Consider the following 24,162-nt stretch of genomic DNA (forward strand, 5'->3'; position numbering starts at 1 on the left):
TAGAGACGGGGTTTCACCGTGTTGACCAGGATGGTCTCAATCTCTTGACCTCGTGATCCACCTGCCTCGGCCTCCCAAAGTGCTGGGATTACAGGCTTGAGCCACTGCGCCCGGCCAGATGTATCTTTAAGTACACCACCCACTATTAACATTTTGATCTAGTATTTCTAATGTGTTCTCCATTTTCATATATATGTATACATTTATATGCAATATAGATATCAAAGTATATATATAATTGCCTGCCATTAAAATTTTTATTGTACAATAATCATGCATTGTAAAACAGTGAATAAAATGTATATGGTCACTATAGAGACTAACAAAATATGCATTCAATCACCAGCCGGGTTAGGAAGAAATACTATTACTGCTCCCCCTGCAGCTCCCTACCTCCCTCCCTCCCCTTACATAGCCAAATCCAGAAAAGACCTGTTTTCCTAACCTTGTTCACCTGTTTTATTATTTAAACTGCAGCAGGAGGGAAACATGCCTATTTTATCCAATTTCACACGGACGCTGGAAGGCGTCTTCCAAAGGATTTTTATTACTTATATGGACGACTGGCGCAGGAACATGACAGCTGAGCAAGAGGCCCTCCAAGCCAAAGTGGATGCTGAGAACTTCAACTACGTCATCTTGTACCTCATGGTGATGATCGGAATGTTCTCTTTCATCATTGTGGCCATCCTGGTGAGCACCGTGAAGTCCAAGAGACAGGAACACTCCAACGACCCCTACCACCAGTACATCGTAGAGGACTGGCAGGAAAAGTACAAGAGCCAAATCTTGAATCTAGAAGAATCAAAGGCCACCATCCATGAGAATATTGGTGCAGCTGGGTTCCAAATGTCCCCCTGATAAGGGAGAAAGGTACCAGGCCAACACCTGACATCCAGACATGAGATGCCAGTGCCACCAGGCAAATCCAAATCGTCATTGCTTAGAAGAAAGTGAGTTCCTGACTCTCTGTTGAGAATTTTCATGGAGATTATGTGGTTGGCCAATGAAGATAGATGACATTTCAGTCTCAGTGATTTATGCTTGCTTGTTGGAGCAGCATTTTGTGCTGAAGACCTCTTTTACTTTCTGGGCAACTAAATGTCATTTTAATCAATTCAATGGTAAAAATAAAACCAAATTTGAAGTAAAGTGTCTGGGCAGTGGCCGTGGGACAGAAAGGAGAGATTTACAAAGCACTGAATCTTCTTTCTCATGAAACATCATTTGTGTGTGACAAATTCCATTTATAAATAACCCAGATATATTATGTAGAAGCTGAGGTTCAAAAGCTACCACTTACATATGAGATTGACATAGGGTCATTTATCTATAATATTAATTTATGAGTGTTGAGTCTCAAGAGATGAATAAATGAACCATAAGGTTACTTTATATTTATTGTTTTCCTGGTCTTTATTTAGAAATCTTAAGACAGAACAAACATTTCTCCTTTTTCCTTTGAGACAGTGTCTTGCTCTGTCACCCAGGCTGGAGTGAAGTGCTGTAGTCTCGGCTCACTGCAGCCTTAACCTCCGGGGCTCAAGTGATCCTCCCAGCTCAGTCCTCCCTAGTAGCAAGGACTACAGACACGTGTGCCACCACACCCAGTTAATTTTTGTATTTTTTTTGGTAAAGACAGGGTCTCACTATGTTGCCCAAGCTGGTCTTGAACCTGAACAAACATTTCAAAGGACAATCCATACCAGAGAAGTTGAATATTTAAGAACTACCCAGTATAACAAGAACATATTTTAAAACTAACATTTAAAGTTCTGCAGAAAATTAATCTCACAAAGTTCTCTTTATTTAAGGAAAAAAAAGTTATAATGTTGCATTATAAATGTATTCTTTTAACTTAATTTAGTTTTCCCCCGTTTACAATTACCTATTTGCATTTATGTTTAAGAAACTAAAGATACAGAAAGGGTCTAAATTGCTGATGCCTTCTGAAGACCTAGACAGGAACTACTTAATGTTTTGTACCACGGGGTGCAGGATATCATAGAATGTCAAGGCTGATCATTCTACTGTTGGCAGAACACTTCATTTATAGATGAGAAAACTACAGTCCACTGAGAGGAGATGATTTCATTCACTAATTCAATCAGGCAACATTGATCTACTTGGTTCACTGGCCTAGACCCCAGGAGTATAAAGATGAACAAGGCTGGGCACAGTGGCTCATGCCTGTAATCCCAGAACTTTTGAGGCCAAGGTGGGCAGATCACTTGAGGTCAGGAGTTCAAGACCAGCCTGGCCAACATGGCGGAACTTCGTCTCTACTAAAAATACAAAAATTAGCCAGGTGTGGTGGCGGGTGCCTGTAATCCCACCTATTGGGGGGCTGAGGCATGAGAATCGCTTGAACCTGGGCGGCGGAGGTTGTAGTGAGCCGAGATTGCATTACTGCACTCCAGACTGGGTGACAGCGTTCAGACTCCATCTCAAAACAAAACAAAACAAAACAAAACAAAAAGATGCACAGGATCCCTAAGCTCAGGGAACTCATACAGTAGAGATGGAGTCAGACGCTAAACATTATGGTACAATGTGACAAAGTCCTAACAGAGATCAATGAAAAAGGGATATGACCAGCCAGCACAGGGACAGGAGGGCATGTCTAACACAGGTCAAGGTCTTCTTTCTCAGAGGAGCTGAGAGGAGCAGGTCAATGGCAGCAGAGAGATGCGGGGCCTCACCATTCCATAGCTAGTTTACCCTGTTCTCCTGATGCCCCAGCCAAGGCACAGCAATGATGGGCAAGGCCTCAAGCCTCAGGGCACTAGGACAAAATTGAGAAAAAGAGCTCTTCTTCAGATCACGCTTGTAGGACTCCTTACTCCAACCACAAGATTTGTCTCTTTAAAATTACAGAGATATATACAAGGTATCTACTTCCTAATAACAGATTTGCAATTATGCCACCTAAAGCATTCAGTACAGTGTTAGAGAAAGCCATCCATATTCCAAGAGCAGATGTAGGAAGAACAGCCTCCCTCCTCAGATCAGAAGCCCAGAAATGCTGTCCCACCCAGAAACATCCATCCCAGAGAGCCTAGAGCAGCCATTAGGCTTTAAATCCCAGACTTCTGCTCTGGATCTAGACAGAAATTCGAGGTTTCTATCAGGTGACAAAGATCCTCTCCTTAACCAAACTATCAAGCCCCTCTGAGTCCTCTTCTTGACTAGAGCCCAACCATGGCCCTATAAAAACTGCAGACTCTTGGCACAAATGATTTCGCCCACCTTCGCACACTAAGAGACTTAAACACTGGCATAGGTTCTAAGGGCTGAAAGCTAAAGTGTCTGCCTGAGAAAAGTGAATGCTGCCTGAAGAATTTACTATTTGTTCCAACCAAAACCTGGTGACTGGCAGACAGTCCCCTGATCCCTCTCTTAAAGCAGTTACTTTAGAAAGTCTGCAATTATAAATCCTTTCTCTCCCCCTTTGATATGTAAATCTTCTACCATTCAGAACGGTATTGTCTCTTTGAAATGCAAACATTCAAAGTCTCCTTGCTGAGTGGATGCCTTGCTCTAACTTACTGCCCCCTCATTATAGACAGAAGTTTGTTTCTTCTCTCGATAAAAGCCAATTAATAAACCCAGATCACAATGACCAACCCCTTCCCGCTTTTTATGCATTTCCACTTCCTTCCTGCTCAAGCCCTGCTCCCACTCAGTTACCTTTGCACAAAGGGTAATTTGGGCTGGGCCTCTTTCCTCTGGCAAGAGCTAATGATTTCAGTTAATCCTTGCTGGTATAACTAGTGACTAGCTTTGTTTACCTCTGACACAGGTAAACAAACACATGGAGAGCAAAATCAAATTTTTTCTGGCTGGGTGCGGTGGCTCATGCCTGTAATCCCAGCACTTTGGGAGGCCAAGGTGGGAGGATCACTTGAGGTCAGGAGTTGTAAACCAGCCTGGCCAACATGATGAAACCCCATACCTGGGCGCCTGTAATCCCAGCTACTTGGGAGGCTGAGGCAGGTAAATTACATGAACCCAGGAGGCGGAAGTTGCAGTGAACCAAGACTGCACCACTGCACTCCAGCCTGGGCGACAGAGTGAGATTCCATCTCAAAAAAAAAAAAAAAAAAATGAGGTTTTTCCTAATTAAGTACATTTCATCACTGAAACTAAGGGTGAAAACATAGAGGGTTATCAGCCAACTTCAGTTTGGGGGAATGGGAGAAATGCTGACTCTTTCCAAGCACGTTGGGTGTATAGTGGTTGAAGACATTTGCCAAGATTGCCACTCTAGGATCCACTCCCACGAAACCTGGGCTTTTCACTTTCAACCCACCAACTGAAAATGCTAGTTCATTTTTCTACCCCATTTGCTTTTAGAGTTTCTTCTGCCTGTCTTACTGGCTATATATGACATGAATACCACTTATTTCTTAAAGCATAAGTCAGATGCTATTTTAAAAGGAGCCCAGGATATTGGCTGATCTGATAGAATCTAGACCCAGATTACCCAGGGTCAAGTACCAGCTCTGGTGCTGGCGGCCTTTAAAGCCACAGAAAAATTACTTTAATCTCTTTGCGTCTCCATTTCCTCATTTGTGAAATGGTTATCATTACAGCACGTCCCTTACAGCCTTTGTATGAGACTTAGGCAATCGTCACTAAGTGCTTAGAACAAAGCTGTTTCTGCTACTTTCTCCAGGAACACTTCCTTAACAGAGCCAACCCCTCCACCCCTCAGTTCTTGCCTCTGCACCCTCTGTCATTCTAACATAATCACAGAGTCTTGATGGGATGTGGAGTTACACTGCCTTGGTTCCAATCTCAATTCGGCCACTGTCATTCGCGCGTTTTCTATTGCCAGCCAACTTACTCTCCTCTGGCCTCAGTTTCCTCATCCTTAGAGGGTGAGCAGAGCAAATGGTGGTATCTCCATGCACATTCCTTTCGTCATCCTTGTGTTGGGTGCCCAGTTTGTGCCCTCCCATGGCGCTAGCACTGAGTGGGCTCAAACTGCACGCGTTTATGAAGCATCTGGTTGAATGAAGAAATCTGGGAACATAGTACCAGAGCACCATACCGTTCCCCCGAAGGAAAATGCGTGCACGGTGTCAGAGATCTGGAAACTTCTTAAGGGGACCCATGTGTCCTCCGCTGCAGACAGCAGCGAGAAGACACCCAGGGAATGCGAGACAGCGGAGGGTCGGAGGGGTCCCATGACAACCTCTAATCCAGCTCAGGTGAGTTCAGAGCGAGAGCACGCCCCCAGGCCTGGGCTGCCGGGTCCACACCCCAGCGCCTCCCCGTCGGGGCCTAAGTGAACATCAGCCTCCGGCCACAGCGCCCCGGCGGCTCGCCTTGGCCCACTGCGCCTGCGCACAGAGCGGCGAGCCCTAGGACGGCCGCCCGCGCCCACTGCGCCTGCGCACGGGGTAGTGCACCCCAAGGTCGGCTGCGCCTGCCCACTACGCCTGCGTACGGAGTGCTGCGTTTCGGGACTTGTAGTTTTCCCAGTGGAAGTCGCGGTTTGTGTGCGGCTGGGCGCTGGAGGCTCCGCCGCCAAGAGCAGTAAGTGTGTGACGTCGGGGTAGGAGTGACTCGAACTCAGTATCTCTTTGGGATGCTGCGATCTCGCGGCCGGCCCTGTGCTATAGTTTTCTCTCTTAGACAAACGTCTGCCGGCCCCCTGCCGCTCCGGGGCGGGGATCCGGAGGGTGAAGGCCGCCAGGCCCCATCCGCGGGGCGCCCCTGCTGGATCCAGCAGTCAGGCGCCGCCAAACCCGCAGAGCTGCGTGTTCCGGCCGGCACGCGGCCTGGGCGGGGCCCAGGATTGGTTCAAGCCTAAGGGTGTTGGTCCCGGGAGGGTCTAGGGGGACGATCGAATGTTCTGGAAGGGCGGGGAAAGCGATGACAGCCCTTGGCCCTCATTCTCAGGTCTGAGGGGGGGCAGGTGGGGAGAGGACCCTGGACTGGCCCCCGGGTTACCCAGGAGAAGCTGAGGCCCAGAGAGGTTCAGCGACTCGCCCAGGGTTGCACAGGGAGCACAGACACCGACGTTGCTCTGCGAGGCCTGGGCTTCCAGCAGGAAGAGAGGCGGAAACCTGTCATGGCTCCTCGGCAGATCCCTGAAATGCTGAGATGTGGGGTCTGGGTAGCTGAGATCGGGCGGGGCTGGTTTCTTGAAGGTCAAGGCCCCCTTGTAGAGGGGGCAAGTGATGCCCGAGGTTCACCTGGCAGCCCCCTCCCTGGACCTACTTCTATTTATGATTGGGTGAGGGTTGGGTGAAAAAGGTAGAGACTGGGAATGAGAACAGCTTCAGAAAGTTCAGACAAAGGGCGCAGCATGATTAGTGGCTGGAAGGAGACAGCAGGTGATAGACTGATCCTCGAATTTGTTAGGGGTGCGAGAAGAAAAGGTATTAATAGATTGTGGACAACACATTATCCATATTGCTTTAGTTGGCCTAACCAAAATAAGTGAATAGCTTTTTTGTTTCTAACAGAAGCCTGACAAAGGAAGACAAGTTATTTTTGCAGTGAAGGAAATAGAAATATTTGGAGTTGTAGCTAAGCCGCTTGTTACTTTTGAGTTTTAAGCTAAGATCGTGGATAGTTCCAGGGAAAGTTAAAAATTTCCTGCACTTCGTAGACTTTATGCCCTTCAAAAAGTCCCCATCTTGTTGGCTTTTGCAGTTCAACCCTCAGATACCAGCTGTCTCTTGTTTCTAATGTTGCATCAGGTGTACATATGGCAGCAAAGCACATAGCTTACTGATACTTTTAGCTTTTTTGTTCTCATTTGCCGAAGGCTGAAGGGTGCTATGGAAATGGCTGGCTTGGGCATGCAATTGAAGGGAGGTGGGGAGAAGTGGTAATTCAGAGGCAGTGGGTGGGAATGAGCAGGGCAGATCAGGGTGCTTCACTCTTGCTTCCCACCCACCACAGCCCTTCTGTTACTGTTGCGGGTTGACTTTAAATGTTTCTTCCCTAAAGAGTTGAATGTTGTCACTCCAGGTATGAAGTTGAGGCGGCTGTCAGTATATTGTGGCAGTCAGGTTCTGTGATATGAGCAAGGATGGTGAATTGTGAATTCCAGAGTTGCAGAATTGTTCTTTAGATTTAGATTTTTCTTTTTTTTTTTGAGACGGAGTCTCAGTCTATCATCCAGGCTGGAGCGCAGTGGCCTGATCTTGGCTCACTGCAACCTCTGCCTCCTGGGTTTAAGCGCTTCTCCTACCTCAGCCTCCTGAGTAGCAGGGACTACAGGTGCATGCCACCACACTCGGCTAATTCTTTGTATTTTTAGTAGAAATGGGGTTTCATCATGTTAGCCAGGATAATCTCCGTCTCCTGACCTCGTGATCTACCCGCCTCTGCCTCCCAAAGTGCTGGGGTTACAGGTGTGAGCCACCATGCCCAGCCTAGATTCTGATTTTTTAAATGACCACACTTAGGTTCAGAGGGTTAATGACTTGCTCCATATGCCATGCCATGGGTGCCGCCAAGAGGAGAGTTCAGGTCTCCAGTTCTCCTGGTCCTCAGGTTGCTGTTCTTTATTCCATGCCCTGCTGTCTTTGAATGACTGCATTTTGCACTGGATGCTACTGGTCTATGTCCTTCAGCTTGGCATGCCCGGTAGTGGATGGAGCGAGATTTAGTATAACAGCAATGGCTGACATTTAATGCTTTCTGTGTGCTGGCCATGGTGCTTCGTGTTTACAGTCTAATCTGCAAGAGAATTCACAGATGGGCAAGTTGAGGCTGAGAGAGGCCAAGTGACTTGTCTGAGGTCACATTGCTAGTGAACACAGCACAGGCTTTCCAGAGGGCCAGACCACGGGATATTCTTTTTCATTCATTTCCTCCTGCAAGATTGTTGGACCTATTTCTCATTCCTGACTTTGGCAATCAATATTCTACATACATCAATTCACTGGATATGCAGTTTTGCCTCAGAAAATTTTGAGGGAACAGCCAGACTCATCTACTGTATTTGTATACAACTCAGTTAAAGCAGGAATTGTAAAAATAACCTTTATAAGACCTTTAACATTTTAATATACAACACAGCCAATCGCTAAGATTATTAGAGATTCTCAAAGCGGAAATTGTAGCAACAGGTTATAACATGTTAGGAGCATATTTCTTTAGTGCGGGTCAGAATCTGCTTCTCCTTAAAGATAAGTGGGCCATGTATACGTGAAGGTAATGAGAAATTCAGCTACCATCATTACAGTCAAACAGATCTACCATTTAAATTCCTATCGCTAGCTTATCTGACTTCGAAAAAGTCGTGGGGAAAACTTGGCTATGTTGTGCCAACTGCTAGCTTGTTTTCAAGATATTCTAATCTTGAATACATGGGGAATGAACTTTTTATACTTAGATATCTTTGTAATTGAAAAATAATTTTTTTTTGAGATGGAGTTTTATTCTTGTTGCCCAGGCTGGAGTGCAATGGCACAATCTTGGCTCATTGCAACCTCCGCCTCCTGGATTCAAGTGATTCTCCTGCCTCAGCCTCTCGAGTAGCTGGGATTACAGGCATGCGCCACCATGCCCGGCTAATTTTGTGTTTTTAGAAGAGATAGGGTTTCTCCATGTTGGTCAGGCTGGTCTCAAACTCCCTACCTCAGGTGATCTGCCTGCCTCAGCCTCCCAAAGTGTTGGGATTACCAGCGTGAGCCACCGCGCCCGGCCGAAAGTTTTTAAAAAATCATCTTGCCTGAAGTTCATCTTACCTCCATCCTAAAGGCCTTTGAAATTTTCAGTCACTTTTCTTAATTATAACTGTAAGTGCATTTTAAGAGAAGTGTTTCCCTGACTTTTGAATGCAAAGCTCACTGCCTGCGTCAGGATAGTGCCGAGGTTGAAGCCCCGGAGCCAGACTGGATGGGTTTGAGTCCCAGGCCCACCTGTGAGAGCTTGGATGTGGTACTGCGCTCTGTTTCCTCCTCTGCAAAGTGGAGACAGTAAGCTGTTTCATGGGGTAGTTGTGAGGGCTAAATGCCTTAACTCATTTAAGCACTTCAGCCACTTTTTTTGTGTCTGATACAAAAAAGTTAAGCTATGATTATTGTGCTATAAAGCATTGAATTCCAGAAAAAGTAGGGGCACTAAGCACCATGTCTTTGACGCCTTTCTTCATTTACAGATAGGACTGAAGCCCCAGAGGGAAGTCACTTACCAGAGATGTAGGAGGCTCTTGGGGTATGTGGCATATTCTGAGAGTGGTGACCACCAAGGCCCTGGAGTGAATCCCGTGCTGGGGCTGCCCCTGCCTTCTCACTTCCTTCCTGCCTTCTGCTAGGTCTCCCTCAAGCTTTGGAGAGAATTCTGCATGTGAATTGCATCTGACAGTTTTTCTGCCCTGTCATTTATTCCCTTGCCTCCAGATAATCCTTGAAAAAACCAAGATGAGCTTAATTAACACTCAGAGGACTTGACAAAGACACTCACTCCCAAAACAGCCTGTGTTTAGTTCTGGAGCAGGTAGAGGGACAGATTTTAGACGTGGGCTCTTAGGTCCACAGATGAATGGGATGGGAGCACGTGGCCCCTCGGGAGTGGCACTGGGGGCTACAGAGAGCTGCTGAGGAGAGCTTTCGGCTCAGTGAGGACCAGTCCTGTCTGGGCCTTTGCCCAGCCCGTCCACTTCCCAGCAGTCTCTCAATCGCCTTATCAGGACACAGCCCACCTCTCTGTGATGCCCACTTTCTGTTCACATGCCCTCTCTCCATCAAAGAGACATCTTTCTAAGGTGGTCTGCCCTAGGAACTCCAAATTGACCTGTTTCTTTCTTCCTGCCCAGATCAGACCTTCCAGCTCCCTGGACGTGACCTTCCAGCCGCCTCTCATGTGCTTGTCTGGTGGGGGTTTGTGTTGATCAGGAGTGAATTTACAGTTGCTGTACAATGAACTGGAAGGTGAGTATAGTTTTAGGCACACACACCCCGCCAGGCGCACACACCCATTCAGAAACACACCCGCGTCAGGAACATACACCACTGCTGGGTGCGCACACTCATGTCAGACACACATGCCTGTCGGACACACACACCCATCAGACACACACACCCCAGGTGCACATACCCCTGTTGGGCACACACACCCTGGGTGCAGTATCTATGTCAGACACACTCCTGTCAGGTGCACATACCACTGTCAGGCACACACCTCTTTCAGGTACACACCTCTTAGGTACAGGTGTGACAAATTCTTTTCTCAGTCAGTGTAGTGTTAGCATAAATATTTATGGCTTGGGGTTTTCCCTGCCTCCTGATTGTGAAAATTCAGAATAACAGTTCTGTACAAGTAGATTGATTAAAAAGAAAAAGGTGAAAGCATAATATTTATGTTTCATTTTAAGTTAAACATAAATGTACATTTACTCACTGGACTTGCGGAAGAAGGCCAGGCCTTTTCTTCTTGTGTGCATTCACTAACTTCAAATCTTCCTCACTCTTCTTACAAAAACTATACCTTTAAAGCTTTACCTGCAATTTTGCATTTTGCTTTCTTTTTTTATACATTTTTTTTGTGGAGATAGGCTTCCATTATGTTGCCCAGGCTGCTCTTGAACTCCTGGGCTCAAGCAGTCCTCCTGCCTGAGCCTCCCAAAGTGTGAGGATTGCAGGAGTGAGCCACTGTGTTCAGCCCATTTTGGTTTCTTTAGAGTAGGTGCAGTGGACTGAATGTTTGTGTTTCCCCAGGTTCATATGTTGCAACCCTAGTGCCCAGTGTGGTGATATTTGGAGTTGGAGCCTGTAAGAGGTAATCAGGTGAGGAAGCTGGAGCCCTAGTGTGTGGAATAGTGATCTTACACAAAGGACTCCAAAGAGCTCTCTTACCCCTTTCTCCCATGTTGGGGGCACAACAGGAAGTCAGCCATCTGCAACCTGGAAGAGGGTCCCACTGGAACCCACCTGGACTGCACCCTGACCCCCAGGCTTTCAGCCTTCCAAACTGGGACAAATATCTTTTTAATAAGTCACCCAGTCTGTGGCCCTTTGTTGGAGCCTGAATTGACTCAGACAGTGGATTAAGATCTTAGGAAGCAATACACACAGCATTGTTTCATGCTCTTCCCTAATCTTCTACGGTTGTCTTGCCAACAGCATTTTTTTTCCAGCTCAAACTTGAGTCTTTCAAAGTATTCAACTTGGCTTTCATAAAAACTTTTGTTTTACACAGTCATATTTCACAAGTGTAATGTTTAAATAAGTTATCGAACATAGCGTCAAGTACAACTTAAATTGCTTGGCGAATAAACACACCTGACCCTTGTGAAACATTAGACTCAACTGGTGGGAGCAGAAGTTCAAGGGCAGCCAGAGAGTAGGTCAGCAGTCACGTTTCACAGAGAGAAAGGAGAATGTCATTTTTAAGTCCCTGAAGTCGATAGGGTGAGGTGGAGGTTGGTGAAGAGAGCAGCCACTAAAATATACGTTTATTGTAGTCACTTAGCAAAGTCTAAAATGAAGCAAAAATTATACATTGTCTCACCATCTAGAGATGGCTACTGTTAACAATCTTGGTGTAGTCATCCTTTTCTGTATGTATGTGTGGTGTGTTTTCATACATAGGCTCTTATATGTGTTTTTTCAATTATTATACGTGTTTTCTCATTTATTATAAGCATTTTCTTCAAAACATCCAGTGGTTTTCTATTGCATGGAGAGACTGGAAAGGTCTGGAAGCAGGACCAGGGAGCCAGGAAAGTAGCTTTCCCATCTTCCCCAGCTCTTTGGGGCATGGGGTGTGGCAGGCCCTGCAGGAGGGCTGAGGCCTCAGGACCTGGCATAAGTTAAAGATGCAGAGTGTTCTGTGACAGGTTGGAAGATATAGGAGAGTTCGTTTAGCATGCCTTGAGGATCAGAGCTCACAGTGGAAAGGCTGGGAGGGAAAGAAGAGGCAGTGAGAGGATGGAGAGGGGAAGGAGCGGAAAGCAGCGTGGGGTGAGGTTTAGGGGGGCCATTCGCCCACCACAGTGGCTAAGTCAGTAGAGGTGAGAGGCAGTAACTGGTACTAAGGGCCAAGGTTCAAGGCATTAAACCTAATGCTTCCAGGTGGTGTTTCTCACCCTGAGGACTAGTTAAGGCAAGGATTTCAGGCCCCATGCCCAGAGCTTCTGATTGGGCAGATCTGGCTGGGGCTGAGAATTTGCACTTTTCTCAAGTTCCAGTGGTGCCAATGCACACCGGTCGCCCATGCACACCGGTCGCCGATGGACATTGTCGCTGATGCACACCGGTCACCGATGCACATTGTTGCCGATGCACACCTGTCGCCGATGCACACCAGTTGCCCATGCACACCGGTCGCCGATGCACACCGGCCACCCATGCCCACCGGTCGCCCATGCACACCGGTCGCCGATGCACATTGGTCGCTGATGCACACTGGTCAAAGGCAATGTGTGGAGACTTTTCTTCTTCAATTGTGGAGTGGCACCAACCCACTTGACCCTTTGGCCAGTCTTGCTTGTGACAGTTTTTTCTACCATCAGGAACAAAATCTGCCCAAACCTTCCCAGCCTCAGCACCATAGCTTCCATGGAGCAGCTTTATGTAAACACAGCCCCTTCCAACGTAGTGTTAGAAATGAATGGCCCCAGGCCAGGCACTGTGGTTCATGCCTGTAATCTCAGCACTTTGGGAGGCTGAGACAGGCAGATCACTTTGAGCTCAGGAGTTTGAGACCATTCTGGACAACATGGCGAAATCCCATCTCTACAAAAAAAATACAAAGATTAGCTGGGCATGGAGATGCGCACCTGTAGTGCATCTGGGAAGCTGAGGCTGGAGAATTGCTTGAGCCTGGGAAGTGGAGGTTGCAGTGAGCCGAGATTGTACCACTGCAGCCTGGGCGACAGAGTGAGACCCTGTCAAAAAGAAAGGAAAGGAAAGGGGAAAGGAAAAAGAAAAGGAAAGGAAAGGAAAAAGGGGAAAGGAGGGAAGAAGGGAAGGAGAAAAGGAAGGAGGGAGGGAGGGAGGGAGGGAAGGAACGAAGGAAGGAAGGAAGGAAGGAAGGAAGGAAGGAAGGAAGGAAGGAAGGAAGGACCCTGATTGCAGAGAGCTGCAGAGGTTGAAGGTTGATTCTTTGGAGGATTGTGTACCCCCAGAGCATCTAGAGGCCTTCCCCCTCTGGCTCCATGGGCCATGGCCGGCAGCGACAGTCAATACTACCTGTACATTAGCAACAAGTGTAGCCTCATTATTTAAAAACTTCATTATTCCCATTTTACAGGTATTGGGGTTTTGTTTTTAAAAATTAATGTAGATCTAGGCCAGGCACAGAGGCCCATGCCTGTAGTCCCAGAACTTTGGGAGGCTGAGGTGGAAAGATCACATAAACCCAGGAGTTCAACACCAGCCTGGGCAACATAGTGGGACCCCATCACTACAAAAAATAAGAAAAAAGTAGCTGTCAGGTGCCGCGGTCCCATCTACTCAGGAGGCTGAGGGGGAGGATTGCTTGAACCTGGGAGCCATGATCATGCCACTGTACTCCAGGCTGGTTGGAGTCTCAAAAAAAAGTTAATATAGATCTAGGCTACCCTGGTAGAATTCATTTTCCTCCCTGAAGGTCTGCATGTTTCAAGAAATACAAGGGGCTTGTTAAAAGTAAATTAGAGGAAGTGGTTTCACACCACTGAAGGTTAGTGCCTAGGAGAGGGGCAGGAAAGGGGCCCTGAGGCCCTTCGCTTTAGCCTATTAATGTTCTTGACCTCTGCCGCCCTTGTTCTACCTCCTTCTCCGTCCAGACTTTGGCCTTTTGCCGTGCCTCTTCACTGTCTGTAAAAGAAAGTGGGCACGGAAGCCTGCCTGCCTGCCTGCGTCTGTTGGCTGATGCATCTCCATTTTCATGGGTTTTCTAACTTCTGGATGAGAGTGTACACTCCTGCAATTGCTAAAGCTAGGCTTCCTATTTGGATTGTAAGGAGCTATGGGCAGTAATGTGGGCTTTGTTATATTAATAGTAGAACCCCATTGGTTTATCCGGAGAGACTGAGAAAGCTGGAAGAGAGTAGCTTTTCCCAGTGTGATTCAGTGTCAGATAGCCTGGAAACTCCTAGCAAAAAAAAAGTTTATACAGCAACAGTCTTTTCATAGCTGGTTTGTATGCATGGAGTCAAACCTTCACCACTAAAATGTGAACCTTCAAGAAAACAGAGGATCTCAAGGGTTATTGAAGGGAGGGGGTTAGCCTAGGGAAGGAAGAAGAGCTGGTAACCAAGTCAGTATTTGAAGCCGCTCATATTTACCAGTGTAAAAAGTTGAAAAGTTCCACTTTTGGAACATTTTCAGTCTTTTATACTGATGCCAGAGTGATCTTTCTGAAGTTTACGTGATGTGTTTATTCTTTACTGTTAAAATAATTTCGTGGTTGAAAACTATTAGCTAATTACTGAGTGCTCTTGTGTTCTTATTGTTTTAGTAAAATTAAAATGATTTAAGTATTTGCATCCCTGCCTCCTCCTGTGATTTTCATTCCATTTCTGTTGTATCACGCTATATCCTTCTGCATACCCGTACGTAACCAGTAAGATGATTTCAGAGGTAGCGAGTCCAGTTGCCTCTGGAAATTTCAGTAGCCAAGCCACAGTGTATTTGCGTAATGTAATTGTGAAGTGGATGAGTGTGAGGAATGAATCATACATAGTAGGACAGCGTGATGCTACAGAGTTGGGCTTTGGAGCTGGGTCAGGCCCTGCCTTGCTGAATGCTGCTTCCCCGCCTCTGCATTTTCTCAGCTCCCCTGCAGTCAGGGCAATCCATCTGCTCACGGAGGTAGCTAAGGACGAAAGGGAAAGAGACGCGTAAGGCACTTTGCATGCCGTGAGTTCCAAGTCGACAGTAGCTGATGGCTACAGCTTCTAAGTGCGAAATCCACATCTAGTTCTGAGTCATAAGAGTTTTGATACAATCATAGGAACATACATCCACATACATTGTGATTTCCTGAATTTCAGCATATTGAAAATCAGGCATCAGTGGAAGGGAAGGGAGACTGGCCCTGGGGTTAGAATGTCCTTCCAGCTAGCTACTCATGAGGGAGCTGCGTGACCTCTCAGCCTCTCAGCCTCCTGGAGCTCTACTTTCCTTGCTCATATAACCAGGGGGTCGACTAGGTCACCCTGAAGGTTCTTTTCAGCCCCTTGGTTCTGTAAGCATCTCGTGCACACCAACTAGGTTCAGATCAACTTCAGTTAGACTATTAGAGGGAAGTGCACATGTACCCCCCATAGTAGAATCTCATTTTATTGGTATTACATAGAATAAGTGATTGGCAGAAATATAAGGATTTCATTGGGTGTGGTGGCGCATGGCTGTAGTCCCAGCTACTCAGGAGGATTTATCTGGGTTTGTTGTTGTTGTTTTAAGATACGGGATCCTATCAGGTAAGATGCTGCCTGGTCCTCTAAAATAATGCTTGCTCAACCAAAGCATACCTTTTCACTATTTGGGAAGGAATTTTTAATCAACTAAAAAGCACATAATTATCATTCAGGTCATACTAACCGTGTGTATGGAACTGGTATTTGCTTTGAGGTACTATTGCAATATGTAGAATTTCACAAAAAACTTGCTAGTACAAATAGTGAATAATTCAAATTCAGTTTTTCCCTAGATTTTATTTTAGAAAATGGATTTGCAGGAGCAGTTGATAAGTAGCTATGTTTTAATGTTTTCAGTTCTGTTGTGTTTTATTTTACCATCAAGTGCCAGTGCTAATGAGTCTCTAGAAACAAGAGAAAATCCAGGGTGCACAAGCTGCGGTTTCCAGAAGCAAGGTCTGATTCACCTTGACGTTGCAGATGAAGGGGCAGGAGCTCAGAAAGGCCCATTGCCTGACCCAGGTCGCACAGTCAGTTGGTGGCAAAGTAGAGCTGTGACCCAGGCCTCGGGGCTCCAGCTTCTTTCACTGGATCTGGCTGCTGCCTCAGAAGCAAGGGCCTGGGTGATCGGCAGGTTGCACGGTTTGAGCTGAGAGAGACCAGAGTCACCACGCTGGTAGTTGACTGGTGGTCCTCTCCATGAAGCCAGTCGTAAGCAAGCCACAAAGAGCAGAGCTGTAACTTGACTGTCGGCCCCGTGGGGATGCAGACCTTTTCTGCTTGGTCTCCAGTGTAGCCTCTGCTCCTAGCCTCGTGCCTGTTGCAGAATAGGTGCTAAGTAAATATTTGTTGACTGAAGGAACATAAAAGAAACCTCTCATATCAGTGATGGAACATTTAGCATGACTTCTTTCCTCTTGAAGGTTCTTGAACATGTGCCCCTGCTGCTGTATATCTTGGCAGCAAAAACATTAATTCTCTGCATGGCATTTGCTGGAGTGAAAATATACCAAAGAAAAAGATTGGAAGCAAAACAACAAAAACTGGAGGCTGAAAGGAAGAAGCAATCAGAGAAAAAAGATAACTGAAGGTGAGTTACCGGACCTTGCAAATGGGAGCTGGCCAGTGGGGTGACCAATGAATGAATGAGAGAGGCCTGAGGCTTCACTGTCCGTCGGGTCGGAAGGGCTGCCTGGGGACATGTGGCCTCACCTGTTCTCAATAAGGGCCAGGTGTGCAGATCCTGGGCCTGGAATCTGAATGCTGCTGAGCCGAGGCTCACAGAGGGTTAGTTCATCCTTCTCGAAACCTGCAGTGCAGTGGTTCTTCACAGGTATTGGGTTAAGAATTGAGGACTTAGTGACGCTCTGGACCTACTTCCCAGAGAAGCATATACTAAAACCATCTGCATTTGTGTGGGGAGAAGTTTGCAGATGTGAGGAGTCAAGGTCATTTGAAATTCTAAGATTAAGAAACCCTGTTATCTTTAAGATAAAGTCTGACTCCTTGGCATGACAAACAAATCCCTTCCCAGTCTGGCCCCAACCCAGACTTCATTTGCCACTTTTGCCCACTCCCCGCAGGCCATTCCTCGGCCACCATGGCCTTTGGCCTTGCTCATTAGGTTCTTCCCAAGGACCTCGTCACCAGGCCTGAGGGCGCACTCGTTGCTGTCACCCAGTGGCTATCACCTGTCACAGTGCACACTGGTGGGCTTAGAACATACTTGGGGAGTTACAATACATCAAGGCACCAGAAAGTTACTGTTAAGCCCCTGTTACAGATTTAGCACCTGACAATTCACAGCTACCTTGATTGTGGTTCTTCACTTTGCAGGTTGAGTTTTGTACTTTAAAAATTGGAGGATTCAGCCAGTGTGGTGGCTCGTGCCTGTAATCCCAGTGCTTTGGGAGGCAGAGGTGGGAGGATTTCTTGAGCCGAGGAGTTTAAGACCAGCCTGGCAACATAGGGAGACTCTGTCTCTGCAAAAACTAAAACGACAACAACAAAAAAGACGCTTAGTCACACACTTACTGCGTTTGGTAACACATGCCTGTGATCCCAGCTACTCAGGAGACTGAGGTGGAAGATTGCTTGAGCTCAGGAATTCAAGGCTGCAGTGAGCCATGATCACACCATTGCACTCCAGCCTGGGTAACAGAGCAATACCCTGTCTAAAAAAAACAAAAAACAAAACAAAAAAAGGCATTCAAATATGTGGCAGTGGTGGGGGTTCTAGGTCAGTGCTTCCCAGACCTGGCTAATGATCAGAATTGCCCAGGTGTTTGTTAAAATGAAGATTCCCAGGCTTCAACCCAGAGAGATTCCATAATGTCTCTGGTTAGGTTTCGGTATCTGGGCTTTTTTTTGTTGTTTTTAAGATGCGGGATCCTACTCTGTCATCTAGGCTGGAGTGGTGCAGTGGCATCATCTCGGCTAACTGCAATCTCAGCCTCCAGGGCTCAAGCAATCCTCCCACCTCAGCCTCCCAAGTAGCTAGGACTACAGAGCATACGACCATACCTGGCTAGGTTTTTAAAAACTTTTTAGTAGAGAAGGGGTCTTGCTGTGTTGCCAAGGCTGGTCTTGTACTCCCGGGCTCAAGCAATACTTTCGCCTCAGCCTCCCAAAGTGCTGAGGTTACAGGTGTGAGCCACCGTGCCCAGCCTCTGTTCTTTTGAAAACCCATTAGGGAATCCTTAGGTTGTCTTCTCAGCAACAGGTCATTGTAGGAACCACTGGGCTCGGTGACCCCCCAAACCCAGCCCACTCTGAGATTCCATGCTTCTGTCAGTAGGAATTCCTTTGCAGTGCTGTCAGACTTGTTGAGGTTAAAGGCCTACTGATGAGGAATAGTAGCAACACCTACTGTGTGGTTCTTCTGTGCTGGGGACTTGGCCAAGCATTTCATGCACAACTGTGTTATTCAGCCCTTATGACTCTGTGAGGCATGTTCAGATTGAAAGAATGGCTCACTCTGTACATGGTGAAGAACAGAATCAGAAACTGATCCCAGATCAAATGCATTCAATCATGAGGCCCAAGCCTAGGCTGTACTGCCTTCCTGAATATAGGCAAGTGAGCTTGTAGGGACACCTCACTTTCTGTCACCCCTTCCAGCATCTGCCCACCACTTGCTGGTCCTCAGTGAGCTGTAGGCTTTTGCTAGTTAGAAGTTAATTTCCGTTTTTTTTTTTTTTTTTTTTTTTTTTTCAAAAAGATGTTTTATTGACAAATTCAGGAGTAGGCATTAGGATGGGGAGGAGAGACATTAAAAAGGGTGAGGGAAGGCAGTTTAAATTAAAACGCTGCTGATTGAATTTATATTCCTGACAGTCCTCATTTCATGTGTTAAACTAATTAAAGGAAGAAAAGATGAGATGGAAGATCATAAAGGCTTTTTCCCTCCCACAAACATCACCAGAGACCTGCAGTTAAGTCAGGGCTGGATGGCTTAGAACCAACTCGGGTTGTGGGTCTTCCTCTCTAGGCTGGGAGCTTCTTAAAGACTAGAGCCTTGCTTCAAACAAAGGGGGTTTTCAGGCCGGGTGAGGTGACTCAGGCCTGTAATCCCCGCACTTTGGGAGGCTGAGGTGGATGGATCACTTGAGGTCAAGAGTTCGAGACCATCCTAGCCAACATGGTGAAACCCGTCTCTACTACAAATACGAAAATTAACTGGGTGTGGTGACACGCCTCGGTAATCCCAGTCATACTCAGGAGGCTGAGGCACGAGAATTGCTTGAACCTGGGAAGCGGAGGTTACAGTGAGCCAAGATTTTGTACTGTACTCTAGCTTGGGCAACAGAGTGATACTTTCTCTTAAAACAAAAGAAAAAACGGGGGTGGTTTCAGATGGAAGGGAAACGTGATGTTAAAAATACATTCATTAATAAATAGACTTGAGTGATAGACGTGCGTGATGTCCATTTGTTTAGTCTGAGTGGCTGAGCATAGGCGTTTATGTTGAGCCAGTAAAACATTAGGTATACCCTTATCAAACATTTCCTACTCATCCCTTTGGTTTTCCCTTCTAGATTCTGCAATGTAAATGTCAGCTTGTGTGGATTCCGGCTGAGAAGAAAGAGAAGAGAGACTTAATTATTGAACAGTGTATCAGAGGATGAACTCCCAACCTAGACCTTTCACTCAAAATAGTGCAAATTTGTATATGCTTTTGAAACAACCAGTATTAGCCGGGCATGGTGGCTCACGCCCGTAATCCCAGCACTTTGGGAGGCTTAGGTGGGTAGATCGCTAAGAGGTCAGGAGTTCAAGACCAGCCTGGCCAACATGGTGAAACCCCGTCTCTACTAAAAATACAAAAGTTAGCCGGGTGTAGTGGCACACGTCTGTAATCCCAGCTACTCGCAAGGCTGAGGCAGGAGAATTGCTTGAACCCAGGAGATGGAGGTTGCATTGAGCCAAGATCGTGCCACTGCACTCCAGCCTGGACAACAGAGCAAGAATCCATCTCNAAAAAAAAAAAAAAAAAAAAAAAAAAAAAAAAAAAAAAAATTAAATTAAAAAAAAATAAATAAAAGAACCAGTATTTTGTTTACTAAAATATCTTTTTTAAAAAAGGTGTTATGGCTTTTGGAATAAGTCAAAATGTATCTCTCTCCCTGTCTCTCTCTCCTCTCTCTCTCTGCCTTTCACATAGCACCCTCCACCCTGTGTTGTAAAGGAAGGGGTTTTGTAAACTTACACCTCCTGTACCATCTCAAGCTGGGGGGTCCCACGTGAGAGGCTTCCACAGAGGACGAGGTGCTGCAGAAGCATTTGCTATGGGAGTGGGGTCCCCAGCACTGGGTGCCTGGGCCAGCTACGGCCCCACCCCAGGCCCCCTCATAGGCTGCCCTCCTGGACCCTCATTTATCCCCTTTCCTTCTTACAGGGGCCAAGCCCCTGGGAGAATGTTTTAGAATGTTTTCACTGTTAGCGTGGAGGGAGGCTGTGTATGTCTAGGAGAGCCGGCTCCTGTGCCAACCATAAGGGTCCTCGCAGCGGGGAATCATGGGAGCCCCAGGGTGTGCTTTGTCCTCTCCCCACCTGTTTGCTCCTTGGGGTTTGCTGATGAGATGAAGGATGAGGCATCCATAGGAGCTGCAGGAACCAAGGGCAGGGAGGATGGGAAGAGGTTTTACCCAGCACCTGACACACACAGATCTCTGCGACAAGAGCTCATGCTCTCCCGTTTCTCACAAGACCCCAGAGTGGATGGGGAATGAGGCGGCAGCAGCCAGCGCCGGAAGCAGGGTGCAGTGTTTGGTCTGGTTGCTGACGGCTGCATGGGAAACTTGCAGGAGTGTGTGCTACTAAATGTCTACCCATCCTGGCCCAGCTTGGTAGCAGGTTGCGTTTTCCATGTGGGGAGTCTGGAGTTGCATCTTAAATTGCACCGTGCTTGCTGGATGCTCTTCACAATTTAGGAAGCAGGGGAGAATTTACAAAGTTCCGGAGACAGACAGACCCTGGTCCTTCAAGCTGCAGAGCTCACTAGAGTCGAAGCGGACTTTCATGTAAGCCCAGACCTAAGCCTCTCTGAAGGAGGCCACTCCAGCCTTTGCCGGGAGCTCTGTCCACTTTATTCTGCCTAATCCTGCTGTGGCCTGGGGTCCTGTTGGAACATGAATGGAAGACCAGAGCAGGGGTGGAATGCCCTTGGCTTTCTGCCACCTGCCCCCCACGCGTCCACGACATGCTCAGATGGGGCCTGGAACTGACCCTGGGCCGTGGCCTACCATCCTGCCTGTGTCAGGGCCACTCCGCAGCCTGGCAGGCCACTCTGCCCACCCTGGCCCATGTTCCTGCCCCAGGGGCTGGCCTCTCTGCTTACTGCCCATCCTGCGGGTGTAGGGCATCACCTGGTCCTGCCTTGCCTGGCATCAGACCTACCACCTCAGCACCATTTCCTCATTTCCTCCCTCATGCCCACCCACCTGTGCAACCCCTAAGTCCAAGGAGGGTGGGGGGTCTGCTGGCCAGGAGACACTCAGCTGCTAAACATAGTGCTTTTCTAGGCTTTGGGATTTAATACCACACTTTGGTATTTGTGGAAGATCTGGCCATCTTGGAAAATTTTGTAGAAGATGTCCTAAGGATGGAACTAAACCACTGATCATCCCAATCGTGCCCATGGCTTTGCTGGTTTTTCTTTTTGGTTTTATTTTTTTAGAGATGAGACCTTGCTGTGTCCCCCAGGTTGGAGTGCAGTGGTGCAATCATAGCTCACTGCAGCCTTGAACCCCTGGGCTCAAGTGATCTTCCCACTTCAGCCTCCGGGGTAGCTGAGACTAGGCCGTGCTAATTTTTTAATTTTTAGTAGGGACAAGGGTCATGCTATACTGCCCAGGCCAGGTGTAGGTTTTTTGTGAAGAGCATTTGGGAGTTTTGTTTTTGCTTTGTTACTTTTCCTATACCACTAGGGGGAGATGATTAATCACAAATTGAAGGGGTTTCTTTCTTTTTTTTTTTTGTTTTTTTTTTTTCCAGTAAAGAAAGAATTTAATTGAAGTAAGGCAGGCCACCCGGGGGATGGAGTTATTATTCAAATCAATCTCTCTGGAGGCTCAGAGGTTAGGGGTTTTCAAGGTAGAGTTCTTGCTATGATTCACTCTTTCTCCCTTCTCCCTCTCTCTTTCTTTTTGAGAAAGGGTCTCGCTCTGTCACCCAGGCTGGAGTGCAGTGGTGCGATCAGAGTCCACTGTAGCCTCAAACTTTTAGGCTCCAGCAATCCTCCCGCCTCAGCCTTCGGAGTGCCTGCACCCACAGCCGCGACACCTGGTTTAATTGTTTTAAGCCACCAAACCTGTGGTAATTAACCTGGTGAAACAACTCCTATTGCGTAGTATATTTGTGAGGTCTTTTTCCCTCAGGATTTCATGTACATTTTAGGATTTAAGTTCTCTGAGAGCAAACCATGGTACTCCAACCTCCTTAGTCACTTCAATGTGCTGTCATTGTGCAGGCCCACGTGTAGGGCCCAAGTTTTGGGAGATGAGTTTATTCCACGCCTCCCAGGGTTCTGGAGTAGCAGGCACCAACAGCTGCATGTGCTGAACTCACACCACTGTCTGTGATGTGGGAGTTACTGTTACCTACCGCAAACTAATACAGCACTGTTGGCTGTCAAGTGAGGCCTGGAACAGTGGAAACTTGGTAGTTCTGAATGGTTGGCTGTTTGAGGTGTGATTCATCTCCTGGAAAAATGCTCCCAGGATTTCCTTTGTAACCAGGACAAAGTGCCTGGGAAGTTAACCACTTAGTTGCTGAAGAGCATTGAACACCCACTTCGGTCTGGCAAAGTCTTTCTGAATAATACAGGGAGGCTCAGGAGGGAAAGAAGCCAAGCAAAGGATGGGGTGCTTTCTGCACTTGGCTGTCAGAAACCTGGACTTACAATTTTATTGAGCCCGTTAGGGGTTGGGTAGAAAGTTTTTCTTTCTTTACTATTTTTTTTTTGGGGGGGGGGGGACAGGGCCTGACTCTGTCACCTAGGTTGGAGTGCAGTGGTGCGATCTCTGCTCACTGCAACCTCCACCTCCCAGGGCTCAAGCGATTCTCCCATCTCAGTCTCCTGAGCAGCTGGGACCATAGGCGTGTGCCACCGTGCCCAGCGAATTTTGGTATTTTTTGTAGAGACAAGGTTTTGCCATATTACTGGCCTCGAACTTCTGAGCTCAAGCAATCCTCCCACCTTGGCTTCCCAAATTGCTAGGATTACAGGTGTGAGCCATTGTGCCCAGCTCAGAAATTTTTATGACTTGTTTTTATTTCAAAGAGCTTATGTTTTTAGAGCCCCCTTTTTTTTAGATTCATGCAGAATTGAGTGAATTGAGAGGGTGTCCCACCACCCACCATGCTATCAACATCCCATGTAAATTTATAAGTCTTTTTTTATTTTAGAGGCAGGGCTTCACCTTGTCACCCAGGCTGGAGTGCAGTGGACAACCATAGCTGACTGTAGCCTCAAACTCCTGGCTCAAGTGGTCCTCCTCCCTCAGCCTCCCAAGTAGCTAGGACTATAAATGTATGCCACCCGGCCCAGCTACTTTTAAGTGTTTTCGTAGAGACAAGGTCTTGCTATGTTGCCCAGGCTGGTCTTGAACTCGTGACCTTAAGCAGTCCTCCTGCCTCAGCCTCCCAACGTGCTGGGATTACAGGTGTGAGCCGTCGTGCCCAGCCATAAGGTATTCTTACACATTTTAGAATGATTACTTCTATTGTAAAATTACTTTCTGCATATTATAACCAAGAGTGGATTTTGGGATAGGTTTAATAGGGGTCAAACCTTTTTCTATAAAAGTGAAAAAGACAACCACAAACCCTTACAACTGACATCAGCAGCAGCCCCAAACCTAAAGAGGGTGGGTGTTGTCCCACTGCAAGTGGCTCAGCTACAGGGTCTTGAGATGGAACTCCATGGCACAGTCTAAGGACCTGCTGGGATTCCTGGAGTTGGCCGGGAGATTGGCTGGATAAGTGGTCTCTACAGACCCCCGTGCGTGCCACCCCGTGCCCACATAGCCCACCTGGACCCACCACTGCATAACTTTCCAGGTCCTAATTGGGACCACTTACTCCCCTTGGAGGGTCTGGATGGAGTTTTACCTCTACAGATGCCTCTCACTCATCCTCCATCACCTTGCTGACAAGGCAGGACAATTGGGAGGAGGGGGTCTTGCTTGGCAGACCTAAAGGCAGGGTTTCACTTGGTCACCCAGGCTGGAGTGCAGTGGACAATCACAGCTCACCGTGGTCTCAAACTCCTGGCTTAAGTCATCCTCCTTCCTCAGCCTCCCAAGTAGCTGGGACTATAGATGCATGCCACCCAGCCCGTCGGC

The 24,162-nt window shown here is 47.2% G+C and overlaps 2 protein-coding genes across 6 annotated transcripts in view; both read left to right on the forward strand.

The window, feature by feature from the left end:
• The window catches only part of KCNE2 (potassium voltage-gated channel subfamily E regulatory subunit 2), a 6,579-nt gene extending 5,184 nt beyond the window's left edge, over positions 1-1,395 (forward strand). Inside the window, exon 2 of the mRNA XM_017526187.2 lies at positions 478-1,395. Within this exon, the coding sequence (XP_017381676.1) occupies positions 490-861 (372 nt within the window). The 5' untranslated portion in view covers positions 478-489 and the 3' untranslated portion in view covers positions 862-1,395. The remainder of the gene's footprint in view (positions 1-477) is intronic.
• A 4,026-nt stretch (positions 1,396-5,421) lies between these two features.
• On the forward strand, positions 5,422-19,756 carry SMIM11A (small integral membrane protein 11A). Of its 5 annotated transcripts, XM_017526189.2 has the most exons (5): positions 5,432-5,544; positions 9,131-9,186; positions 9,788-9,902; positions 16,240-16,406; positions 19,354-19,756. In XM_017526189.2, the coding sequence occupies exons 3-4, from the start codon at positions 9,891-9,893 to the stop codon at positions 16,402-16,404; spliced, it is 177 nt and encodes a 58-aa protein (XP_017381678.1). In that variant the 5' UTR covers positions 5,432-5,544; positions 9,131-9,186; positions 9,788-9,890; the 3' UTR covers positions 16,405-16,406; positions 19,354-19,756. The 5 variants fall into 5 exon arrangements, with proteins under 5 accessions (XP_017381682.1, XP_017381680.1, XP_017381679.1 ...); XM_017526191.2 differs by lacking the exons at positions 9,131-9,186; positions 19,354-19,756 and adding an exon at positions 18,114-18,233 and having other exon boundaries at positions 5,425-5,544; XM_017526190.2 differs by lacking the exons at positions 9,131-9,186; positions 19,354-19,756 and adding an exon at positions 18,247-18,388 and having other exon boundaries at positions 5,426-5,544.
• The last annotated feature ends 4,406 nt before the right edge of the window (positions 19,757-24,162 follow it).

The sequence above is a fragment of the Cebus imitator genome, unplaced genomic scaffold (assembly GCF_001604975.1).
Source record: "Cebus imitator isolate Cc_AM_T3 unplaced genomic scaffold, Cebus_imitator-1.0 Scaffold41, whole genome shotgun sequence".
NCBI lineage: Eukaryota > Metazoa > Chordata > Mammalia > Primates > Cebidae > Cebus > Cebus imitator.